The 26,937-nt window shown below is 39.8% G+C and overlaps 1 protein-coding gene across 2 annotated transcripts in view; it reads left to right on the forward strand.

The window, feature by feature from the left end:
- Positions 1–1,196: 1,196 nt before the first annotated feature.
- MTMR12 (myotubularin related protein 12) overlaps positions 1,197–26,937 on the forward strand; it is a gene marked incomplete at its 5' end in the record, with an annotated part of 33,098 nt that continues 7,357 nt past the window's right edge. The window contains 11 exons of one of the 2 annotated variants that reach the window (XM_083884522.1): positions 1,197–1,354; positions 9,314–9,368; positions 10,513–10,652; positions 12,411–12,483; positions 13,669–13,799; positions 14,413–14,506; positions 16,930–17,053; positions 18,186–18,261; positions 21,149–21,255; positions 23,390–23,514; positions 26,072–26,150. In XM_083884522.1, coding sequence (XP_083740648.1) covers positions 1,247–1,354; positions 9,314–9,368; positions 10,513–10,652; positions 12,411–12,483; positions 13,669–13,799; positions 14,413–14,506; positions 16,930–17,053; positions 18,186–18,261; positions 21,149–21,255; positions 23,390–23,514; positions 26,072–26,150 — 1,112 coding nt within the window. Of the gene's footprint in view, positions 1,355–1,695; positions 1,852–9,313; positions 9,369–10,512; positions 10,653–12,410; positions 12,484–13,668; positions 13,800–14,412; positions 14,507–16,929; positions 17,054–18,185; positions 18,262–21,148; positions 21,256–23,389; positions 23,515–26,071; positions 26,151–26,937 lie in introns of those variants that run through there. The other variant, XM_083884521.1, reaches the window with a different exon arrangement.

Here is a 26,937-nt window from a genome sequence, read left to right on the forward strand (position 1 = left end):
TGGTGTCCCACATTTCCCCTCACCCTGGATTTGTACCAGTTTAATCCCATGGGGTGTACTTTTGACCTACGCAGCTGAGGTCAGATGTGATGTAAGGAATGATGTGGAAGCAGCTGTGGAGTGAAACATGAGAGCTCTTCAGCATACCAGAATAGCCTTTGTTGTAAAACTACTAATGAAAGCTAATCTCTGAGTTGTTTTGGGGTGGTTTGGTTGTTGGTGGTTTTTTTTTTTTTTTTTTTTTTTTTTTTTTTTTTTTTTTTTTTTTTTTTTTTTTCCAGAGACGAGGTGATTAAATCCAAAAGAGTTCTCATTCCTTGCCTCTGAAAACAGGGAAGTCATTTTATTTTTTAATTGAAACAGTTACTCCATTTAATTTTTATAAATGCTGTCTTATAACTCCATGTAATAATTTTTCTTCCTCCTGTAGTTTTCCTAGGTCTGGGTTTGGAGCAAGGTAAATAAAGTGAAGTATTAAAACAAAAAGGGAGGGAATGATATGAAAACTGCTTATCACTAATATCCAAAGGAGGTGTTGATATTCACATCCTATGGTCTACCAAAGTTTGTAAAGTATGTTTTATTTTTGTAAAAATATTTCCATAAAGTCTACTCTATGCACAAATTGTCCCCTGGGTCACCATTCACCATTTGAACTGCTGGGTAGTCTTGCTGTATTGCCACAGGCCGTTTACAATATTTGCATTGTTCTGTACTCATATAAAAATGGGGCTTTAAAAAGTAACCTACATACCAGTTAAACCCGGTGTATATTTACAGCTCTGATTATACAGTGTCCAAAGATGACATTCCAGGGAGGCTGTGGCTGTAACATATTAAATAGGCATTGGGCAAAGGACTTCTTGGGGTATATCAGCAGTCACATTTTAGAGGGTTTAGAGAATTATTTAATGGAAAGTACATTTTATGTCATTTTTCTTGCAATTCTCCTGCCATAAGTAACACTCTGCATCTCAATGTCTTGTTTACATTTTCCTTCATGCTGAGTCGCTTTCTAAGTTGCACAGATACAACATAAGAAAGCGTTTGGCAGCTGACTAAGAAACAGTGCAATAGATGAGTTAAACAAGTTTAGATGTGGTATCAGGAGGAAAGTCTTCCCTGTGAGGGGCCGGGCACTGGCACAGGGGGCCCAGGGAAGACGCGGGTGTCCCATCCCAGGGCTGGAGGGGGCTCTGGGCAACCTGGGGAAAGGTGTCCCTGCCCACGGCAGGGCTGGGTGCCGATGGGCTTTAGGGTCCTCCACAGCCAAAACCATCCCCGGTTTTATGACTCTACAGAAGTGATCAAGGAACAGGCCAGGAGCGGGAGGTCCCTGCAGCTCCGCGCAAATGTACGTGTTTACCCCGGAATTAGAAAAGCCGAGGGGGATCCCGGCTGGCTCCAGGCGCGCCCCGCAGGCCGAGGGCACAGCGGCGAGGGGCATTCCCGGGCACCCGGGGGGCACTCCCGGGCACACACGGGGCACCCCCGGGCACACGGGGGGCATTCCCGGGCACACGGAGCGCACACGGAGCACCCGGGGCACCCCCGGGCACCCGGGACAGCCGAACCCGCGGGCGCTGAGGGCAGGCCCCGCCCCTGAGGGCGGCCGGCGGGGGGCGGCAGAAATGGCCGGCGGGAGCGGGGCCGGGGCTGTGGCGGGGGCCGGGCATGGGCGGGGCCGGCTCCGTGATGCGGCTCGGCGTCGCCGCGCTGCCGCGGGATCGCTCCTTCCGCTGCCTCCCCGCTCGGGACGAGCGCTGGGAAGCGCCGCCGCGGGCCGGGGCCATGTTGGGCGGCGGGGCCAGGGCGGCCAAGCCGTCCTTCGTGTCCTACATCAGCCCGGAGGTGCGGGGCCGGGCGGGCGGGAGCGGGCCGGGAGCGGGGCCGGGCCGGGGCTGCCGCCCGCTCTGCGGGGCTCAGCCTGCCGGGGCTGCCCCGGGAGGGAGCGGCGGGAAAACAGCTTAAAAAATACCTAAAGAAATCTGTCTGGTCAGCGGAGCTGTTTCTGTAAGCCTGGCCAGGTGTGGGTGCGGCTGTTCGGCCCGTAAGGTGGGACTTTCCGAACCTGTTGTTCTTATTGTCCCTGAGCAGCATCACTTCACGGTCTGCTCGGTGAGCTCCTTGCTGGCGGTTCCGCCGCTGGAAAGAGCTGGATGTCCTTCCTTAACAGCTTGATGTTGAATTCTTGGCAGTGTGTGTATTTCTCTGTCTGTCTTTGGTATTGTTCTGCCCAGTCTCCTTTCACTTATTTATCGAAACTTGTGTTGGCGGTTTGATCAAAGTGACTTTAGGCTCGGTTTACTGAGGTCATCTTGTTAGCACATGGTATTAGGTCAGTATTGTTATTCTGTGTTCTATCATTCTCATTCCTGGTAAACAGCTGTTTTCTAGGAAAAACATTTGATCAATATGGGCCATAAGTGTTGGTTTTTTTCCCCTCCTAGTTCTTTGTAATCTATGTCAAACGGATTCTTAATCGTTAATTCTCCTGAGAGCTTCTTAAGGAAGAGGGTTTTTGTCAATCTTGTTAGTTAGTGCAAAGTCTGTCACTAATAGGACCTTGGTGAATCTGCTGTTTTTATTTTACACTAGATCTGAAAGAACAATCTGAGTTGTTACGGCCAAAATCAGCTGTGGTATTTAAAACTTATGTCCTCGGTGATAGCAAATCCGGTTTCATATGTTTTTCAGTCCTGGTGGCTTGTAGTTTCATCAGTTTACTTTAGAAGTTTTATCTCTTTCTTGTATTTCTCAGTCAAAGCAGATGTAAATGATAGGTACAAATATTTCTGGAGTCAGCAGATATATCCCTGTCTTTCCTTTTCACCTTTGGAAAGTACCTTGCACAAATTTACAAGGAACTGGATTTTGTGAAAGAAACAATTTCACTTGTTGGACTTAGTGGAAGACATTTCACCATTTAAATGAGTGTGGTGTGTGACTAAAGCTTGCTAGAAAAAATGGCTGGTTGGAAAGAGCACAAGTAAATATATACATAGTGCAGCAAGATACCAAATAATAAAAAAATACTTTAATTCGATTTTGAGTGCAGTGATGTAATGCTTCAAATATGATCCTGATGGTTGCAGGAAGGGTAACCAAGGTGTTTAACACTGGAAGATGAGGCCCGGTATGAAATATCCTGATTCAGTAGACATTGCAGTCATTAACTCTTTGTGTGTTCTGAAGACTTTAGTGGCTTTTATGAGGATTAAAAATAAAATTTTAGATATATGACAAAACTTGTGAGGCTATTTTGTTGTCTAGAAAAAGCGTATTGCTTAAATATCCTAAAGTAATCAGAAATGTGCATCTCTCACAGAGCTGTGTGCACCCAAGAAAAACAACTTCCTGAACACAGGTTTCCTGTTCAAGTTAACTTTCATGTTGTTGAGTTTTAAAAGGAACTAGACTGATACAACGGTGGAAATTCTAATTCCTCTTATGTGGAACATAGTTTGGTCAACTGGGAGCTTTCATCAAGACATTTTAACTTCCAGGTGCTTGGGGAAGAAGTGCTAGCAACAGGTGTGATGCTTCTCTGGCAGGCCATGTCAGAAGGTGGGAAACAGCAATTCAGGGACTTCATGAGCCTGAGATTGCAGCTGTGTAGGGTTGGAGTTAATGGTGGACTTCTCCATGAATTTGCAGAGCTTTGCCTTGAATCTCTTTGTACTTCAGCCTAAGGGAAGATTTCCAATCAATCGTTATTTGGTACAGAGCAATAGACTTGTGTGTTATCTGTGGCCCTCCCTTGCTTGCGGCCTCCAGCTTCTGTGGCCTTGTCTGGTTTGCTTGGGAAGCTGTTTTAAAGCCTTAAACTGCTGCTTCCAGGTTAGGGGAGCCTTGCAATAGGGAAATTAACAGGTAGAGCTGAGTTTTGGTTTAACCCCACCTTGTTTAGCCCATCTTCAGATACCTGAGGGACACAGTAGGCAGTATTCTGAAACATAAAATGAAGTCAGCTTTAACCTGCTGCGTGCGTTAATTTGAATAGGAAAAGAAACAGGAACTCTATTTGTGTTATTTTATGACCAGGTGGAAGCAAGGAATGAAAAGAAAATGCTGTTTATTAAAGGAACAGAAGTAATAATTTCTACTGTGAAACCCCAGAATGTCTGGAAAAGCAGCGTTTTTAACATCTGACTAAATATAACCTAGTTAAGCTGTACTATATGGAACTGCAAATCAATCAGTGGTCTGTTGAGAGGGAGACCGTAGGATGTTGATATTAATGACACACTTCCCCTCAGGACAGACTTGGCTACACTGCAGGAAGTGGGGTGAATACTAGGGTATAAAGTCAATGTTTTGACATTTCAGATCACAGAATATGTGTCTGTGGAAACAGCGAAACAAGAACCAGTGAATTACTTCATGATTTCTAACTCTTTCAAACTGAAAAATGAAGTTATTTATGGGTCAAACAAGGTAGATCATGTTTTCCTAAAAATCTTAATTTGCACAAAAAGTTAGACTTCAAATTAGATTTCAAGCTAGTATTTTTCCATGTATTCTTTAAAGCTAAATCCTTCATATTCATTCTTATGGGATGCTTTTTCCTGTTAGCTTTTAAACTATGGAAAAGGTTGTTCTGCTTCATGCTGCTTGTCTCTACAATCTGGGATACAGCACAGAGGGCTGAAGGTTAATTTTCATACCTCCTGTGCTCTCTCAGCTCCTGTTCTGTTGTTAGTTTGTAACCACCGTGAATACTCCTTGCCTGTAAATCTTGGTACGATATTGTGTGTTCTGTAGTGATCAGACTTAAAAAAGTACATCCCTCCTTCACAATTGGAATGGTGGAGTTGAAGGGTGGAATAAGGAATAGGAATTGAAGTGGACAGCTGGGCTGTCATGGGGGAAACCAGGCATTGATGTCAGAGGAGATGGACAGGACAATGTAAGGAAAGAGGAAAGGATAAGAGATGAAACGGACAGGGAAAACATGTGCTATGATCTAATAGACTTCTGGATAATGGAACTTTGGAAGGAAGGAAAACGAGCAGTTAGAGATTATTCTCAGCAATGTTATTGAAGTGTAGTAAGTATATGCTCTGGGTTGCATGGCATTAGGCTTGTCTGACCAACAAGGAGTCTTTCAGAAAGTACCAGGTATGTAATGTGGTTTGTTTCTGGATGCAAAGTTGGTATTCAGTACTTGCATGGGTGTTTCCTCTTCTGCATGGAATTCCAGTGGATTTTCTCCACAAAAGTTTATATTACTCAAGAGCACTGTATTCACTTGTTGGAGCACCACAACTAATTTACAAGTATTCTGGTACACAGTTTGACTTTCACAACTGATAACTTTCTTAAGTATACATTTATCTCACTCCTCTTTTAGTAAAGTGAATATGAAAAAATCTGATGCTCATAGCAAACCTCACCAGGATGTAGAGCTTCCCTGCACAGAACTTACTTGTGGAAAACTACATAAAACCAGCAAAGTATTGTGTTCTTGCAGCACTATTTGCTGTCAGTTTTGAAAGCTGTCAATTGTTTAGCCAGTACCCTTGATACCCTGGAAGTGATAACTTGTTCCTTCATTATTTGAATCTTTCAAACATGTTTTCTCAGCATGTTTAGTAAAAGTCTTGTTTTTCATTGTCATAAATACCTGTAGCACAAATGTCCAGCTATGGCTCAGTGGAAGCCTTACTGTGGGGTAAGGTGGGTTCAGAGTTTACAGTTTGCAGCAGCATATTGTATGCTTGGTGTCTGTGCTGGGGTGAGCAACATCCAGTATCAATAGGCACATAGATATATGTATTTCAGTAATGATGGAAAAAACCCCAAACAGATTCTCTATCAAGATCTGGATTCTGGCATGCAGGGAATGTTTTTCTCTCTTTACATATTTCCAGTACACAGTTGTTTACCTCCCTATGGAGTGAGAGGAATTGCTCTCACTCGTGGTGACACTGTAGGGCAAATGCAGAAGTCATTTGGGATTCCTTTCCTGCTCCAACCATTTGAACCCTGTTAATATACATCGCTCCTACCTGACCCTGTTGCCTCACTCATGCCTTCAGCACCTGGGGAAGACTTGTCTCCCCAGACAGACTTGAGGAAAATATTTTAACCCTTTTAAATAATTTTTTTGGAGGAGAGGTGATTGTAGTCCCTGGTTATTGCAAACTGTGCAGTTGTTCCATGTATTTGGGTAAAAAACAAGAAGAGAACTTTCCTTAAGGAGAACAGATTTTGGTTTTCTGTTTGCAAGAAGGAGGATATGTTATGAGTTAATTTGGTGTGACATGTCAACTTGAAGTTCTGGCATGATTTGGTACACTGTACTGTTAAAACTAATAATTAAAGGGCATTGCCATATTTCCTACCATGGTTTGAGAGCCTGGAAGAAAGAATGTAGCACTAGGTAAGTGCAGAGGTGAGAAGCATCTCTTAGAAAGAAGTTTCTAAAACCTTCAGCAGAATTGAGGTCTTTGCCTCAGAAATTACGGAATCAAAGTTAATTTTCCTCATTTGCATGGTGTCCTATGGGTGACTGCTTTTAACTGTGATCTGTAGTAGGGCTTCCCGTGTTGTATCTAAAGTAACAAGTGACAAAATGCTGTTTGTGGCATTCAGATCAGGGGAGCTACAGATGAAAAGCTGTCTAGAGGTTTGCATGGCTTCCAGTGGTCACTTATGGAAAGTACTTGCATGCTTAGCTTCAACAAATGGTCAGAGGGTGAAGATATCTGAGGTCCAGATGTATTCAGTAGCTTGCAGAAAGGGGCAGAGTTACATCTGTTGCTTCCCTTTCTTTTGTTTCTGTTCTCATCTGACCTGTTGATGAGCCAGTTCTGCTAACAATAGGCACTAACAATAAAACCAAATGTAGGACAGGTACATACTTCCCAGCTGATTTTACAAACCAAATTACCTCATGGTATTGTCAGGCAAATCCAGGGATAAAGGAGTGGGTGGGTGACTGTGGATGTGTGACTGATTAGTGGAGCAGCATGAATTGAAGTACGAACAGGCTCTTCTGTTAGTGGTAAGATCTGTGTTGCTCCAAAGCTTACATTCGTTATAAAAATAAAGTTGAAACAGAGTGGAGATGGCAGCTGAATTTACGTGTGTGTTCCTACACAACTTGAACTGACTCATGATGAGTTAGTTTTTCTTGCAGATCTTTACCTTCGCATGGAAAAGAGCAAATGCAAAATGTGACCATAGTAAAATCTAGTGTATTTCCTCTCTAGGAAAATGAGTGCAGCAGCATGGATTCTTCAGCATCATTCATGGCTTGAGGTCTAGCTATCTCTAGCATATATGTATCAAAACCACCTTTAATATGTTTATGAATTTTTTGTGGGAATGTAAATGTTGAATTTCAGAACTTCTGGAGGCTTAACTCTTGGAATCTGTTGAATGTTATAGGACTTCTGCCTATCATAAGCACTTCAGTGTCTAGGCTTTTTTCCACAAAGTGAAACTGGATTTTACAAGGTGATCTCTGTGTTCGTGGTCTCTAATCTACTGTGATGCAATTTGATTAAACTTCTAACTCTGTCCAGAAGATAACCAATTTTAACTTGTAACCAAAACACTTGTTCAAGATTATTTGCTGTTGAAACCCGTTATAAAAGCTTCATTGCGTTTTAACATATGTAAGCTCAAAGAATTTCTTTGAAGTCAGGTATTTTTTTTTCTTCAGTTCAGTTCTGCCAACACTAGCATAAACTGGTACTCATGGCAATAAGTACAACAGTGTGTGTGCAGGAACAGTAGTTACTACATTCTTTATGGCACCTCCCAAAGTCAGAGGTGGTGGAAAAGCACCTGGCTAGTATAACTGCTTTACTGTTCCATGGAAGTGATTGTTGGCATGCAGTTTTCTGAGCAGTGTTGAATGTCGTTGGACACAAAGAATGATTGTATAAGGCAGAGCTGTTAAAGGCACTTGGAGACCCAAAGTTTAGTTTAAAGCTGCCAGTGGTGAGGAGACAACACTAGAGGAAGAAAAGGTATGTTTTTCCTCTGAATGCAGAAGTATTCAGCTTAAGTCGTAGTAACATTTTAGCTAACTTTTTTAGCCGAAAAGCCTGAACTTTGATTAAATATTACCTCTACAGCATCCACACTTAAGACAAAGGCAGCAAACTGGGATTTGATTTCTCTATTAGCTGTTAGCTGTAGTTATGGGTTTCTTTCTTCACACAGCTACCACTTTCATTTTATAACCTTTTTCTCTTTTTGGCCTATCTTGAACATCTCTGCTGTTCTCATGACATGGTTTCCTGGTGGTTTTAGTTTTGCTGTGCAGCCTTCAGACTTAGCTCTAAGTCTTCTGAGTGTGGAGAGCAAGTGTTTATATGAATGCCAGAGGCTGTTTATTTTTGTACTCGCAGGGGCTTTTGTTCCTCTGTATTTAATCCAGCAAAATTATTATTGCTTGTATCTTCTTTTGATTGCTTGCCTTAAATTGCAGTAGCTGACTCTGGATGCTGGTGACAAACTAAAATTAGCTTACTTACTGCTGTACCCCCGGGGGGGTTTCCAGTTAACTGATGGTTTTCCAGAAAGACTCCAATGCATGCAAAGTGATTTGGACTCGGAGGAGGAAGTTCTGAACAGGCTGAGCAGGAAGGGTGTAGCATCTCCTCTAGTTTAATAGTCTTTTGGCTGGAGATTTTAGCCCTAAAATTTGTCAGTGCCTAAGGGCTAGAATAAGTGACACAGAGAATTTAATACATTTGTTTTGTGCAATTTGGGTCCAAATTGGAGGATATCCTGTCACCAGGTTTTTACCTCTTAGCTCCAAGATCCTGAAATACCTTTCCATATAGTCAAGTTAGTACCATTTAAGTAACTTAGGTACTTTGGTTGAAATGAAGTGTATAAAAAAATCAGAAACAGGGAGTCATGGATAAAACTTGGAAAACTGGAGGGTCCATTAGAAACAATAGCAAGTCATAAATGGAAAAGCTTATGAATGAGCTGGGGGATGGTGCTGTAATACTAAGTTTATGCTTATCCATTTAGGTGTGCTGAGAGAACTTAAAAAATATTGGTAATGTTTTATTTCTGTTTGTTACACAGTGCATTTTTTTGTGTGTTCACAAATGCATGTAACTGACAATGTGGATGTCAAAACACTTAATTTCTTATCAAACAGACTTCTGACACTGGGGGGAAAGATCAAATTGCAGATGCACACTCCTTTCGTTTAGGAGGCTTTTTTCCTTAATTTTAATTTGCCAGAATGTGAGGAGTTAAAGTGGGAGGGTGTAGCTCTTAACAGCATCTGTTGAAGGTGTGATCTTTGCAAAGTAATAATTACACTTTCCCTCTTTAGGAAATACACATAAAGGAACCCATAGAAAAGGAAGTAAATCCTCGCTTATTACCAGGTAACTGTTGTATGTTACTAGACTTATGTAATAAATATTAGTGATTAATGAACAAGACTTAAATAGTTCCATGCCTGCAACAAACCCTCATGTGACCTGAGTGTCACAAGTAGTAAAGTACAGAGTTTGGTTTAACAACACATGCAGGTTGAGATGCTTTTAACATCTCTATCTGCATGGGATGTTAAAAACTCTATAAACCCAAATTTTTTACAGACTACACTGTCCTCAGGTAAGCTGCATGTGGAGAACTGTCAATACTTGAGTTTGCCCTGTTTCTTAGAAGTTAAAATTGGGTGGGTTATGTCTGTTTGCAAGGACTGGAGGAAATTTACCTTCTAGTAGCTTTGCCTCTACTGTGAGATACTTGAGCCTTCCAATGTTTCATTTACTGTTAAGATTTTCTTACATAATGTACAAATATTTATTTTTAAAAAATATTTTCCCAGATAAGGAAAGACAAAATACATGTAAAATTCTCAATGAAATTTTTTTTTTTTTTGTTGTGTTTCCTACATTTTTCAGGAAGATCCAAGAGTCTGTCTGATCACATCTATTAAAACTTTAGTTTCTTAAATTTGAATTTCAGTTCCTGTGAATTCTAACATGAGAACTTAATTGACTATTATTTATGCGAACTTGTGTTTGAGACTTTCAAAATAGCCTCGGGACCTGTAAAATAGTCAAAGCTATGAAAAAATAACTATGATGAGCCTGAAATAACTAATTCAAATGTTTCAGCATTCTTAAAGTTTAACAGTAAGGAAGACTGGAATAATTTTCAACTTGTTTATTGCCTATACAAACTGCTCTTGCTGGGTTTTGTTTTTTTCCAAATACCCACTTGAATGATTGCTCTTCTCCTGCCATTTGCAGTAGGCCATGACACAGGTACCTCTGGTTACAGAGCTGCCAGACATTTGCAGTTCAAGCCTTCTGGAATAACATTAGGAACCTGGAAGGCTCTCAATGTGCTGATTCCAGCAGCTGCCTCATAATGGCTTTGTGTAACAGTGATGAACTATCTTTAGGCATACAGTTCTGAGAAACTGTCAGGAAGTTATTGCTGCTTTTGAGATAACAATTGAAATAATTCAATTGTAAATGGCAGTTAATGTTGCAAGTCAGTGTTTCTTCTCTACAGGTGAACTGCTGCTTTGTGAAGCCAGCACAGTGTACAAGTATATGCAAGAAGATGGGTCAAATCGTGGCACTTATGGGAAACTCGTGTGCACAAACTTTAAGATTTCTTTCCTTGATGATGATTCTGCTTCAGATGATAATGTAAGAATACAAGTCTTTTAATTATGACTAAACAGGCTCTGCATAAATAATCATATCTTTCCTTTATATAAAGATGCAGAATAAACATAAATGTATAAAATTTCCTAATGGATGCAGAATAACTTGAATCAGTCTGCATCTGCTTGATCCTTCCTCAAGCTCTACTATCTATTTTAAGCAAAGGCAATGCAAGCATTTATGTAGACACTTAGATTAGACATAGTTTATAACTCTTTATATTTTGTGAGTTGGTGGAGCTAAAGTTAAAAGAACCCTTTGCTTGAAAACTAATCAACAGTTTGTTTAAAGCTGATTTCTGACTCTCTGTCTTGGTAGCGTTTGTGGAAGTGTAAATGTCTCTGATGATGGATAACATCTGCCTGATTTGACTTTGGGCTACATCTGCAGAATCATTTCAGGCTGTACAAAACTGAGTAAGCTAATACTCAGCGGAAATGCTCTAAAAACTTATGTGGCTCAGTAAAGCTCTGAATTTTTTCATTCAAAGTCTGATGTTTACTGAAAAGATTTTAAAACCTAGTGCTGTTGAGCTTGCAAACACTGAAAAATTTTAAACTCCCCAAATCTTAAAAATTATTTCAATCTTTTTTCCTTTGGTTTAAGTGCTCAAATTGAGCTGTCAGGGGAGAATGGTAATGCCACAGTGCTTTTGATAAGCTTAAGCATTGAAATAATTTAGTCCATTTAGGTGTTAGAAGTGAAAAGAGTCTGGTGGCTCCCAAGTTCAAGGTGATCCTGACAGTTAAGGACAATGCAAATAATATGATTTGATGCACGTTGACTGTAGTAGGAAGTTTCTTGGGGTAAAATTTAACAAAGTTTAAAAATTAAACTAAGGCTTCTGCAGCCAAATACAGATTATTGGACCTTCTGGAATTAATTAAAACAAAGCTGCAGAATCTTTTGACGTAAATCTCAAGTGATCTGTGGAAAGTTGGTAATGGCCATGCTAATTTCTGTTCCCTGCTGGCCCTGAACCTTGGATTTATAACATGCCAAGGTGACTATATTTTTTTTAACAGAAGTTCGGTATTAGCTACCTGCTTCAGAGTACTGCAGACCTGGAAGAAACTCAAACAAGGTTAACTCTGTTCACAGTAAAATATAATTTGCTGTGCATCAGATGTTTGGTAATCATATTGAAAATGATAGTGTTTAATCGTGGCATCACTAAAATGCCATTTCTAACTGAACTCGTGGAATGGTAGAAGTGAAGGGAACTAACTCCAAATCACTTCAAGTTTGGTTACATAGTAGATAAAGTAATTGGGTTGTGTGTGTGCCTTCACTTTACCCAGTGATAAATCTGACTTTAATGTTGGAATGTTCTTGAGATACTTGTTCTTTTAAGAGACTTTGTATTTCCTGCCAGGTTCCCATAGCAAGGAAACTTGTCATAAAAGGGCTTGGATTTCATGAAGTTACTGTATTTCCTGTTTACTGCAGTGATTCTAGTTCAAAAAATGACTCTCAATAGAAATATATGCTTTGAAGCTATTTGAAAAGTAAAAACTGTATCTACATTTCAAGCATGGCTGAGAATTAAATAAAGCTGTATTGTGTGTGCAACTTGCATCTATCTGTATTTTAATAACTGTTCTTCAGTGTTCTGCCTTATACGGCTTACTAGAATAAGAAATAATGCTGATACTAAAACAATGTATGGAAAGCCTTTACTTGGCAGAAGGTGGTACTGTAGTATGACATTTCTATGATTTTTTTTTTCTTGTTTCTAAGGAGCCGCAATTTAAGAATAAGATTGTAGGAGAAAATGACATAACTCTTCAATGTGTAGATCAAATATATGGAGGTAAGTCAGCTTTCTACCCCTTGGGGTTTTAGGGTGCTGATGCTCCTTGTACAAGTACATCCTTTTTAGATAACCAATAGATTTTAAAAAAGCAGCTGCAGTTATACTTAATGATGAAATGACAGATTAGAAATTTTTCAGAACCCAGTCTAATCCCTCAAGTTTGTCAAATTAATTTTAATTTATTTGATTAAATGAATTTGATTAATTGTCTACTGCAACAGACAAAAATGATTGCTTCAAAATGCAGTGGTTCAAAGCAGAGAGTGTACTGTGAAAAGTCTCTAAATTTGGTAGACAAGGATCTTCCCCTGTATCAACTATTTCTATAAATATGGATGTATTCACTTCATTTGAGCAATAGCAGCACAGGTACCAAATTGTCAAATAATTATTTTTGTCTGTCTAAGGGAATTTTGTTTTATGAGATTCATAATGTCCTCAGCATATTAAGAGAGATGGAAAAGGAGGTTTTAATTGTCAGCTAAATTGAGTGTTGTGCATCAGGGCTTAGAGATGTGCCAGTATTGCTAAAAAAGATAAATGAGAATGGGGCTGATAATTCTAAGTAGGGGAAGGCTTTATTAAGAACCCTGTTCTTGGACTAATTATGAGCATTCATAGTGTTTATAAATGGTGGTGTGGATTTGTGAAGCAGTGAACTCAGGGAGACCAGTGAAGATGGTTATGAGGCGCTTCAGTTTTATGTACTGTGGCCCAGCTGGCAGCACTTGAAGTTGTGAAATGGTACAGCCTCAAAGAGAATTGGGCAGAGGTTTGCCTTGGGGACTTCATGTTGGTTAAAAGAATTTATTTTTAAGGAACTTAGAATGATCTCAACTGTCTGGGGACTTCCCCTTGGGTAAAACTATTGAATTGTTTTTTATCTATTTTGAAACTTTAAACTTAGTGTGCAGTCAGAAGGTGAACAGATATGATCATTGAGCAGCTGGTTTACTGCAAATTTGCCTTTGACCTTTTATGAAGTAATTTGATGGGTTTTAAAAGAAAAGGTTGAGTGTATCAGCACAAGAGCTTGCCAGGCTGTGTTGTAGGATGCTTGTTTTGTCATGAGAAAACTTGGGCTTGAATCGGTTTCTTGAGAATTCTGTAAAGTCAGTCAGGGACAACTTTATCAACATACAAGTACCTTTTTGATATTTAATTCACTTTTTAATTTTGCAGTTTATGATGAGAAAAAGAAACTTCTAACAGGACAGCTAAGAAAATACCCAGAGAAGTTAATTATCTACTGTAAAGACCTTAGAGTATTTAACTTCTGCCTGAGATACACAAAAGAAGAGGAAGTGAAAAGAGTACGTATAGTAACTTAATTTGCTTTTCTATTTTTAACTTGGTGTTGGGTGTTGTGAGGGTGAGGGAAGGATGAAATTCACTCTGAGAGATCCTTGAATCTTGGAAGTGTTTTCTGATCATTTCCAGCTAAGACAGAAAGTAAAAGATTAATTTCATTATGCAAAGGTGTTAAAAGATAGGGTCAGAGGCTTTTTAAAGAAAACTGGAACTTGAGGGTGCTACAGGAAATTAGCTCCAGCTCAGGCAAGCTGTAAAGCCATTCTATTTGTGACATGTGATTTCATTGTATTTTAGACGTCAGTATAGTGTTACGTTCCTGATAACTTCGGTTTTTTGACTAGTCTCAACTCCAAACTAAGAGTCAACTAACTTTATTTAAATAAGAATAATTCTGGAGGTTGAACATATATAATGCTACTTAGGCAAAGTGGGTACAGTGTCTTGCAGACAATGGAGACACCTTCCAAAAAGTCAGATTTCAGTTGCTGGGGATAGAACCCATCAGCTGTGTTTAAAACCTGGATGGAGGGGTTGATAAAAAAACAAACAAACTTTTTTTTACACTGACAGTGTTGGTGTGTGTTTGGGAGTTAATTTTTGCTTCTTTTTTAGATCGTCAGTGGTATAGTTCATCATAGTCAGACTCCTAAGCTGCTTAAACGTTTGTTTCTGTTCTCTTATGCATCAGCTGCTCCAAACAACACAGGTAAATCTTTTTTTGATCGGCTTTTTGCACAGTTAGTTTGTTAAGCAGTCTGGGAGGTCTATAGTTGAGTTTGTGCTCAGATTATGGCTCTGTCCTGCTGGCAGGTAGCCTTTTGTAGTAAATTGTTAGGCATGTTGCTAAAAACCTCTAAATTGTCTCCTGTTGGTTTTGGTGTCCTTCAGGAAGTTGCACAGAAATTTTCCAAGCAGGAGTAGCATCCCTGGATTGAAGACGTCCTGTGACTAAAATGTGCAAATGCTTTTCATGTGGTTCATCTAAGAAAATACTTTGCTTATTTTATTTGTGTGGGGCTTTTTTTGTATTACAGCTGTGAACCAGACTTCCTGCTCTTAATTCTAAAATTGCCGCATTTGCAGCTGCATTCTATGAGAAAGTATTTCCCCTTTTGCTCTTATTTGCAAGCAATATGCTTCTTCCAGCCAATTGCAAAAATGCATAGGTTTGCAAGGCATCTGACTTCCTCTTATAGCTGACTTATTACATAATCTTCCCACTTGATCAAACTTGGCTGAATAATACATTAGGCTGCAAAAATCAGGATAAAGAATTGTCGGTGCACTTTCTAACAGTAATTCAGACTTTAGCTGAAATAATAATGCTGTTTTGAATTAGGAAACTGATCCTTGGTGCACTGGCAACACTAATTCCTTTCAGAGAGGGAGGTTTTGATGTATGCAAGGTATTAATCAAACACTTACCAAAATACATCAAGGAATTTCAGGATCATAGAGGTCGGAAGAAGCCTCTGGAAGTTATCTAGTCATGTTCTTGTCCGTATGCCCCTCTTCAGACTAGGGTTAACTGCATCAAGCGTAGTCATGTCCAGTTGGGTTTTGAGTATCTCCAAGTATTGAGACTCCACAGCCTTTCTGGACAAACTGTTTCATTGTTTTACCCTATTCATAGTGAAAAGTGTTACTGCTACGTGTAAATGGGATTTGCTGCAGTTCAGCTCGTGCATAACTGCCTCTTGTCAAGTCACTGAGTCTGGATCCATCTTCTGTACTCTCCTCCCCTGTTCTACCCCTCCGTGCTTATAACACACAGAAAGATTGGCCCCTGCCAAGTCCTTTTTTCTGAATGATCCCAGCTCTGTCTCTCCTCGTATCAGATGCTTTGAGCCCTTTAATGATCACAGAGGGCCCTCACTGAGCCTGGTCCAGAAGCCTTCCCAGGGGAGCCCAGCACTGGGCACAGCCCTCCAGCTGGGAGCAGTGGTGGCTTCATTCAGCTGGGACACAATGGCTTTGATAAGCAGACCAGGGACAAGGTGTCTGTTTGCTGCAAGGAAGGGCACATTGCTGGCTCAGGTAGTTCCTGCAGGCTTCACCTGAAACTGGTGTTCTGTTTCAGCTACAAACAATGGAAAGACTGCAAGCTTTTCCAGGCAGGGACTGAGCCTGGGAGAAGCCTACTCTTTAAAGCAACATCAAAGTGCTGTCCTACAATTCTTTCCTATTTTAATAGCTGTTTTCAGTAGTAAGTGGCTAGGTGTCATTTTTCATAAAATTATTACAGGATAAACCAAGTAGACTGTAGAAATTGTTTTTTATGCCTCTCACAGTCTGATGCCTCTAAAATCTTGTCTCCAAGAGCTCATTAGTAATGTTCTGTTCTGAGCTGTAAATTTTTTATTTACCTTATCTTCTTACAGTGGAAAGTTTCAAGTTGCCATTGTATCTTCCTTGGAAATCATAGTTCTGTTTGGTATTTCAATGTTAGCTGATGTTGTAGGATGTTACTTAATTAGGATCTGTGCTTAAAACAATTGACATTACTCCATAAATTGTATGGTTATTGTACAAGATTTGAGGCTAAGTCAAGCTGCTGTCTTAACTGTTTCTGAGGTGGTTAAGTAGAATGACAGGGAAGATTCTTGGTTGAAAGTATTGAGATTGAATTAGTGTAATTAATTTTCTGCTCTTACTGAGTGCCTGAAATGTTCTGTTCAATGCAAAACTATTCATGAGAAAAAAGGGAACTTTAAATGAAATGCAGTATCTGAAATTTTTGTAGAAAGATTTTTGGAATGATTGTTAATTCTACATTTTACCTACAGGATTAGATACCAGTCAGCTACATTAGTATAAAATAGTATCCTGCATTTTAGGCTGGATGTGAGGACAGCCCCAGCTGTATGGAAGTTCTGTAACAACTAATTTGTTTCTACCGGAGAAACTGTTCCTGAAGTTATTAGTCACAGCACTATTTGACAGAATATTGCCAATGTTAAAGGTCAAACAGAGGCAGTTTGGTGTACAAAGACATTTTGTCTTTGACTCAAGGCTTTTTCTGTATATAAGAGGTTCTGCTTGCTTACCTTAATAGTGACCAATAGATTTACTTAGCTTTTGTGTTAGTGTTCCTGACAGTCTGCAAAGTTAATATTATTGATCTGACAGATGGGAGAAACCAAACTGTGATGTTTGAGACCCTGGAGGACTGGCGTGATGAGTTGGAGCGGACCAAAGGGAATGTGAAATACAAAGCAGTGACCACCAATGAAGGCTACAGAGTCTCTGAAAAGTAAGCTCGCCCTAGTTTATAGTGAACTTTGGACTCATGAAAATCAGTGGTACCTTTGGTGCTGGGGGTTATACAGTTTTTTAGGACTATATTTAGGGTCTGTTTTCCATTTTTATTTATGGAATAGTTTGGTTTGTAATCTCAGGAGGTGATCCTGCACAACCCCTGGTTCAAGCAGGGTTGACTTCCACATTACGTTCAGACTACTCAGGACCTTGGTCAAATCAAGCTTTGAGTGTATCCAGGAGTGGAGAATAGAAAATATGTGTGTCTGAGACCTACACTTCTGTCATACCCATTAGGATGATGCTTTCTCAGTCCTGGACCTTTACTGTGGTAAAATTTCAAGTTACTTGCAATGGAGATTTTCCACAGTTTTAGTTGGGAGGGGGCTGAGTGGCTGAAAGGTAACTGGTTTAAATAAATCTGCAAAATATGTTGGTGGAAGTTGTCGTGTTGCCTTTAGGAGAAGGTTAGCTAAGTTTAGCTGAGCTTGGCTGCCAGTTTAGCTGGGTGGCATTTATTGGTGAGTCTTTTGGGATGTATACAAGGCATTGTATACTTCTACTGTTGTTTCATAGTCAAATCTTGAATGATTTCACAGACCTTGGAAACTAGTATTTCAGAGTCTTAACTATTTATTCTAGAACTCTTTCTTGGGAGACCCAAATTGCTTCTCTGGGCCTTGAACATAAATAGTGTTGGTTGATGTTGGAAATCCTTGCTATATTAAATGACGTTCTTGAATTAGGATGTGAACTGCTTAATAGGCATGGAAACAGAACTAGTAATTTAATATTGCAAGGGTATCTTTTGAATCAACAAAGCATGAGAGAACCAAGGTGGTCTTAGCAATCAGTCTTAGAGGTTACAGTTAATTGCACCTTTTCAAAGGTGGGGGAGTGTTGCAATGAAAATAGTTAAGACCTCAAGGTTGGGGAAAAAAGCCTTATTCAGCTGAAAATAAAGGGACAGCTTTGAGGAAAATAGAATTATCTAGTAAAAAGATTATTGTAGCAAGGTGAATATATAATTAGAATTTGAGCTAGAGCACTCACCATCATTAAAAGGAGCTTGGAGATTGTTCTTTGTTCAGTTTTTGAGACCAAGAAGCTCTTCTTTGTTGTCTTAGGCTGCCTTTGTATTTTGTTGTTCCCTTATGCATTTCTGAAGAGAGTATCTTGAAGTATGAAGGCAGAGGCATTCCTGTAAGTATATGTGTATGGCTGAGGGTAAGACTCTTACTGAGATGGCAGAAATTCAACTAACATTGCAGATGTTACTGCATATTGTTTTCAGAACTTGTTTTGAACAGTTTACATGCATATGTGGTCATCTACAGAAGGGAAATAGATATTGAAGTGCTTGATACATATTTCACTGAACAGTGTAATATGTGGCAAAACATATATATAACATATACATAACATAACAGCAAAATATTATTTACTGTTCATAGCTCACATTTACTAATGTCTTATAGCCTACATATATTACTAGCCTGTGTGTCCATCAGCCTGTTTTTCATGAGACTCTGCTGAGTGACATCTGGCTGGGGCAAGATGTAGGCCTTGAAATGCTATTTGGATATTGAGGTGAAGATGGTGCATGTAAGGTGTAGCTAAACACCTCCAGTTACCTGGCTTGGGTTCTGGTAAGTGCTATGGCTGTGATGATGCAGTGTTTTTGCAAAGTCAGATAACCCAACTGAAAAACTAGTTCTACCAGTCCAACAGAAAATTAAGTTAAATATACTCATTTGCAGCCTGTAGCAAGCTGGGTTTGGCTTCCTGCCTTGTAATTCAAGAACCAGTAAGACAGAAAAGATGGAAACAAGGAGCAAAGTAATCTCACTTGTGAAGTTACCTTAGTTACTGTGTGTCCATTAAATTTGACAAGAAAAACCATGTTCATTTTGGGCTCTTAAGTTAATTGGTCCATGGAGGAGATTATACTGTACTGTCCTGCCTAAAGGTCAAAGGAGTTTTGTTCACTTTTTCTCAGAGTCAGAGACCTATTACACTGGCTCTTACATAGAAACAGAACGGTTTGGGATTTTTTTTCCATCTTGCGTTCACAGAACTGTAGAATAGTTTGGACCTTTAAACATCATCTAGTCTAACCCCCCTCTGGAATTAACCAAAGCATCTTCTCAGTGTAGAGCCCTGTCCAATTTGTCCATGAATATTTCTGGGGCATCTACAACCTTTGTGGGCATCCTGTTCCGTCCAGTGTTCCAGCACCGTACTTGTGGAAACTTTCTTCCATATATGTAGTTCTAAATCTACCCTCTTTTAGTTTCAAGCCATTACCCCTTGTCCTATCATAGCAAGACATATTAAAAAGTTTTCCCCATCTTTCTTATAGGCCCCTTTAAGTAATGAAATGCCACAAAAAGGTCTCGTCTCCCCAAAGCTTTCTCCAGGCTGACCAACCCCAATTCTTCAATGTATCCTCGCAGCAGAGGTGCTCCAGCCCTGTGAACATGTTTGTGTCTCTTGTCTAAACCTATTCCAACAGTTCCCTGTCCCTCCTGTGCTGCGACCCCAGGTCTCACCAGAGCAGGGCAGAGGGGCAGAATCCCCTCCCTCCCCTGCTGCCCACGGGGCTCTGGATGCAGCCCAGGACACGTTTGGCTCTCTGGGCTGTGAGTGCCATGGCCGGGACATGTCCAGCCTCTCACCCACCAGCACCCCCAAGTCCTTCTGGGCTGCTCTGGGTCTGTTCATGCCCAGCCTGTGCTGTTACTGGAGGTTGTCCCAATCCAGGTGCAGCATCAGCACCTGGCCTTGTTAATCCTCATGATGTTCCTGGACCTCTCCTTGGGCTTGTCCTGGGTCCCTCTGGATGGCATCCTGTCAAACCACCTCAGATTGGTGTCATTTGGAAATTTGCTGAGAGTGCACTTGATCTCACTGACTGATGTCATTGATGAAGGTATTAAATAGTCCTGGCTGTAGCACAGACCCCTGAGGAACACCACTCATCACTGATCTCCATCTGGACATTGGAATGTTGACCAGTACTCTCTGGATTTGACCATTCAACCAATTCCTCATCCCTGAACAGTCCACACATCAAATCTGTCTCCCCAGTTTTGAGAGAAGGATGTTGTTGGTAACCATGTTAAAGGCCTTACAGATGTCCAGATAGATGACAACATCTGTAGCTGTCCACTGTTCAGAGGCCTTATAGAACTTTTCTAATTATTTCCGAACTGTTTCTGTGAAGACAGCGTCACGATAGCTGGACCATATTAAATTGGTTTGAGAAGGCAGTGGAAGGACAGAATAGTAATTTTTTCCCCTCTTGATGCTTGTGAGGTTTCTGTATCTTTCTGAGGTGCAGGTCTTGGTTACTTGGTAAATTGGTAGCAGAACTTCAACTTCCTGATTTCATTTGTGTAATATTCCCGATGAAAATGATTCTTACTCCCTGTTTCAATGCAAGTTTACAGATCATCTTGAGAGCTTCAAGGAGTAAGTATGAATGAGGAAACAATGTGTAAAGGGAAGTTAAGAAGCTCTGAGGACTGATTTGCCACAATACCTGTGACTATGTCATCTGATTCAGCTGTGGAGTGTTTAATACTTTATTTCATATGCCTAGACTTCTCTTTATGCAGTGTTCAAATGGAAAAAATCAGTGCACCTATTGTGAGTTATCTCAAGGCTGAACAACTAGAAAAAACTACCATCTGCATGGAGAAACTGATGGAGAATTATATAGGTTATAAGTTCTATCTTGCTGGGGCATATATTCCAACATAATTTGGCCATAGATTTTTTTGATCAATTTTTTTTTTTTTACCAGTGAGGAAAGTTGAGAAAGTAATGTTTTGGCATAATTTATATTTCTCTGTGGCTAAGTGCTTAAAGCCTAACTTAAAGCTTGCAAATAGTGACATAGTGTACTCAGGCATGTAATTTTGGTGCAGGTATAGGAGTTTGCTTCTATTGATGGTACTATTAAATTCACTAAAAACTCAGTGAAGCAAAATCAGAGAGAAATTTTGAAATCAGTCAATCACTTGAGCAAATACCTTGTATAGGACAATTTACTAATTTTTCTCACCTGGTAAATGTCTTTCTACAGATTTGGTGTTGGTCTTGCCATAACGGTGCTGCTCTTCTCAAAATGTCTGCATTTCCCAAAGAACAGGATGACAGCACTTCACAAATGCAAAAAGCCTTCTTGGATGGGTCAGTAATAGCTATTCTGTCCACAACACTTTGCTTGGTATGGACCTTGCTTCTCTTTTTCCATATATGCTATATCTTTTAAGCTTTCACACATCAGGAAACAAGTTCTATATCTGAAAGTAGTTTGGTGTAGTGGAATGTGCTTAAGCCTTGACCCACTGGCATTGGTCACTTGTGCAGGGTTGGAACTTCACTGGAGGCTTTTTCTGTGGAAGTACATATAGACATATTTCTGAGGAATCTGTACAAACTGTGATATGTTATTTTGGTAAAGCAGCAGCAAAGCTTGTAGGGCTTAATGGCTTAATTGTTTTGCAAGTAAGAGAAATGTAGATTCCAAAGGTGCATTTTCAAACCGAGTTTTTAAGACTGCTACCTTCTGAGGGCTAGGTTCATGTTCTTAATTAAGTTGAGATAAGGTGATCTAAAATGTCTGAGACAGCCTAAGCAATTCACTACTGCAGCTTTCAGATGTATAAGCTGACAGCACGTTTTCAGATGGGGTAGTGAGCTGAATTAGTTCAGTAGTTTGAAAAATGATGAGTTTAACTTAAGGGAAGGGGCACAGCTGTCTGACATGACAATGTCTTTTTGCCCTTTAATTATGGCTTTTTTTCAACCTGTTGTTTGTCCTGGGCAGAGCTTCTCTCTCAGCACCCACCTGTTAGATCAGACTCGTATGTACAATCTGTACATTGAACATTAGCTCCTTGCTCCTCATAGATGAAGACCTATTAATCACACAGAGCTAGGAAAACAGAACTAGAAAACAGCCTGATTGGCCTCTTAAAATTGCTTTTGTTTATAAAATCAATAATACTTGCATGGGAAAGGGTTGTGGCCCATCCTGCAGATTCTCTAATATTTCTACCCTGAAGTGGGAAAGATTATATGACTTAAAATTGTCTTTAATGCTATTTCATGATGTAAAAGTAAATAAAACTAGCAGTAAGCTGTAACAAAGTGTCCTCTGATATTTTGATCCCTTCTCTGTGGCCATTTGAGCTTGGGGCAGTGTTGCTGGTTTTCTTTGCTGTGCAGTACTGGTGTTTAATCACTGGAGTCTGAAATAAGTCTACAAATTGGCCATCAGGGTGTGTTAAAGTGCCATGGTAGCAACTCAAGTACAGAGCAGATATTTACAATTAGCAGTTTATCTTTTTTAAAAAGCTGTTCAGAGCCTGATCTTCCAACGTAAGTTCTTTACTGCTTCATTTGGAAGAAGTATTATATTTAGCCAGCAATTGCTTTCCCTCACTTCTCTGATCTGATGCATCTTCCAGTAGATCTGGTAACCTGTGTTTCTGATTTGTAGTCCTCACCTAAAGCAGGTTTCTGTGCTACAGCCTGCAGAAAGCACAGCACTCTGTCCTGCCTGGAAAAGTGCCCACAAGGCCTCACTTCTGATATATGAGCTAGAGCAACTTTTCCCAGGTCTTGGTAATAAAAAGGCCAGTGTGACAGCAGATGTAGTTACTAAATTGATATTCCTCTGAGCTCTGGAGCATGAATGAGAGGGAATGTTCTGGGTCTAAGCCAAACATCATCTGGCCTGGTATTTTTTTCCTCTCCTTCAAGAGAATAAAACCCCAGTAGATATATATGAAAGTGCAAGATATGTTGTCTTTTTTGAATCCAACTAATTTCCTTTACTTGTGTGTTTCATTAGAAGACCTGGCAGCCAGGTATCAGAATCTGGTTGGCAAAAGTCAAGAGGAATTGTAAACTTCTGCTGGGAGGTTTGGGTGTTTCTACTCATCTCTTCTTTCAGGATACAGCTCTAGCAGCCTCCTAGTAAAGTGATTTTGGTGTGTGTAGTGAAGAAAATACTAAAGAAACAGTAGTAAAAATCAAGTAGTGCTTGTAATATTCATAACTGTACAAATAGTCACAAGTATAATTTTATTGGTATCACATTAAAAGCATCAAATTTTGTTATAAGCCTGTAGGCAAGCTTTCAGACAGTACTTAAAAATGCATGGAGGTCACTGTCTTTCTAGAGTGTCTATCTTCTATTCAGTATTTCAGTTCTTTGACAAAACATGCCTATTAACTTTGTCTTCAGTGGTAATAGTTGATGCATTATTTGACTTGTGAAGCAGAAGGCTTTAATCTCTTGATTGGTTTGATTTAGAATCTATAAGACAATTAGCAAACCTCCCTATGAACTCCTGAAACTGGATGACTTGTCAAGCAGCCTTCCATCTCTGCAAGATATCCAGACTGCATACACAAGATTTAAACAGCTGTTTTTGATAGGTAAGTCAGACTTTAAAGCAAAGCATGACAATGATGTGCTGTGTCTCCTGAGTGCAGTAGTTCTCTTGATTGGTGTCTTCATTTTGAGGGTGGTTAAAAGCAGATTTTAAAATATGCAGCTGAAGACTGCATATGTCTGGGATGTGAATGAAGGTTTATAGTTTTTTTGACCTCAACACCTCTTGCTAAGCTGTCACAGTACCTGAAAATTATGTTTGAAGGAGTAGAGTCTTAAGTGTCTGTTGGAATACACTAGCTGGAATGAAGTTTGTGGGGAAGATTTTTCAGTCTTCTGTGGCCAGCTTTTTTAGCCTTTGGCCTCTGTCAAGAAAAGAGACTAAATGCTAATTATTTTTGCTCTAGGTTTTGTTATACACTGGTCACATCTCAAAACATGAAGCTGTTTAAATTCTTTGCTTTAAAAGCAATAAAATGGGAGCCATGTGAAAGTGTGCTCTAGGCTTTCAGACTTCTTTCTTCTGAGACTTTCTAACTATTTTGCTGTCATGAAGCACTTTGACCTCACCTCTTGAGATGAAAAAAGCTCCACTCCACTTTTAGTATGAGGTATTTGAGTTTCACACTGAGGACTTTGTCTGGAATATACTGTCAAATCCATAGTGAATCTTAAGAGCTAAAAATAATTATATTTTAACTTGATTTCTGCTAACTTACTCTTTGTAGAAAAAGGCCAAAGCTTGAATTTAAGTCATTTAACCCATCTCAGGAAATACTGTGTATTTTGATGATGTAATTGTATCATTGTCTTATATTCACGCAAAAGGAAATGTGTTGAAACTGCAATCTAGTAAGTGTTTGTTCTTGCAGTTTTTTAAATAAGGTTTGTTAGTAGACTGTACCTTACTGAGTATTGCACTATGCACTTTCAGTCTGAGAAAAACATTCAGGTAACCTTCTGCAGGAGTACTAAGATCTTACAGAAATTTTTGACCTTATTACCATCTTTTAAAGTCTGAACATATTAACCATTACTTTAGTCCTGTACGTGCCTAGTTAATATGGTACAGACAGCTTGTCCTGGCCATGGCACTCACAGCCCAGAGAGCCAAACGTGTCCTGGGCTGCATCCAGAGCCCTGTGGGCAGCAGGGGAGGGAGGGGATTCTGCCCCTCTGCTCTGCTCTGGTGAGACCCACCTGGAGCTTTGTATCCAGAGCTGGGGTCCCAGCACGGGAAGGACAGGGAGCTCCTGGAGTCCAGAGGAGGCCACCAAGATGATCAGAGGGCTGGAGCATCTCTGCTGTGAGGAAAGACTGAGAGAATTAAGATTGTTCAGCCTAAAGAGGAAAAGGTTTCAGGGACACCTTATGGAACCTTTCAGTGCCTAAAGGCACTACAAGAGAACTGGAGATGAACTTTAGATGAGAGCATGAAATCACAGGACAAGGGAAAATGGGCAGGTTTAGATCAGGTAGTAGGAAAATTTTGCTGTGAGGGTAGTGGGATTTGGTGAAGACTATGTCTAATGGAACAGATCTTTGAAGATGCAGTCTAATACTTTTGTGGAGAACTAGTTTCTATGTCCAGGGTGAAAGAAATTGGGAGAGAAGTTTAAATTGTGTAATGAGCAGGATGAGGTGCAGAGGCATGGAGGCAGCACAGCTACAGGAATGAAACACATATATTCCTGTGCATTTTAGGCGTAGGTGAAAGATGCAGCAGAGACAGAAGTGTGTGTAAATATGCTGGAATTGAACACTGGAAGTGTCTGGAGAGACTCTGGGAGGTGGGCAGCTACACAGAAACGTGTGGAGTTGAAGCTGTCATGGAAAGGATGGGGGAGAGGAGGGACATGTGTGTAACTGGTTTCTCACTAGTAGAACTCTTGTAGGTTTTGTGCTTCAAGGTCTGTCTCATGCAAGAAATGTAATCTATTCTGGTTCTAATTGACTATATCAGCTTGTGAAACCTTTCTAATATTTGTTAACTGGCTTTGGTAGAAATAAAAGCAATGGACACTTAGGTGACATTTGAAAAAACCTACAGAAGTCCTAGTGAAATTCATAGGGGTTTATTGACTGTGATATTGATCTTGGCCTCCCCATTTATGTATTTTAATGCCTTTTTTTAGTTGCATTTAAAAATGGTTTAAATTGTTTTTCAGGTAGTCTTATGTTCTGTAAATTTTTATAACCTACTTCTAAACCCATAGATTTCTGGCTCTGATGGTAATGACTTTCAAAATCTAGCCTCTTTAGGTTAAGCTTTATGTAGATCATCATCTCTAATTAAACTTTTTTATTACTTGTCCATCTTGTCAACAGATTTATTTACCTGGTTTCATTGCCAAAACGTTTTCTCATTGCCTCAACATTTTCTAAAAGACTGTAGTACTGTGAAACTCTGCTGGTGTTTGTAGGACTACTTCACTCCCTTATTTAGTTAAAGGGTGTCAGCTTTAATAGCAATTGAGATTTGCTCGCTGATAGGTTGCTTTGTATCTGTTCATAACTGAAGGGTAATTCAATGTATGGCTGTTAATTATCACTGTGTACGTGCGAACAAACCAATTTTTTGTTTTTCTCGTCTTTTTGCAGATAACAGTACAGACTTCTGGGCAACTGATGTGAAATGGTTTTCATTACTGGAGAGCACAAACTGGCTAGAAATAATCAGGTTTGGTCTGACTTCAGCTTTCTGTGTTTTAAATCGTTGGTAATTGCATTTGTAGTGGGTTTTCTAGCTAGTTTCTTGAAACTGGATGACATTTCTTCCAGTAGGAAAAAAAATTAAGACAGGCTTATGGTGCTGTTTATATATCTTATTTCTGCAACTTGAGACAATGTTTCTAACAGTGCAGGCTTCTGTTAAGCCTTCCACTTTAAGGCATGTGAGAAGTAGCAGATCATTCCAATTACAATTCATCCAGAGAGCCATTTAAAAATACAGATCCAGTAATTTCCATCCTGCGCTGTCACCTTCTTTCCAAACTCAAGAATCCTGTTTTTTTCTTGTATGAAACTATTCTGTGTCTCCGACTGGCCTTGCCATTCTTCTATGTAGTCTTTACTTCTGTGATGTCCTTTAGGTTGAGATGAAGTGCAGTGTTCAAGATGTTAGCCCACCAAAGATTTATAAAAGGACGTTTCTTCTGTTTTGTCCCCCTGCTGTGCTGATTGTTCCTTAAGTTCTCTTTTCTTCTTTCAGCAGTCCACAGTGAGTAAGTGTTGGAATGGTGTTGGCTAACTTCAGCTTGTTGTAGTGGAATGTTGAGGAGTTTTGTTTTCAGTGTTACTTTGTGCTAGCTCTTTTGTCTGACAGTTTATTCTGTGATCAGGTAAATTACCATGGGGTGCTTCTGCAGTCACCTCCAGTCCATTCTGGTCTTAATAACAATCAATAAATATTGATAATTATTAACTTGTTAATCCAGAATTTAAATGTGTGTTTATTGAAAGGTTCT

The sequence above is a fragment of the Zosterops lateralis genome (assembly GCF_965231275.1).
Source record: "Zosterops lateralis genome assembly, chromosome: Z".
In the NCBI taxonomy this organism is placed as follows: domain Eukaryota; kingdom Metazoa; phylum Chordata; class Aves; order Passeriformes; family Zosteropidae; genus Zosterops; species Zosterops lateralis.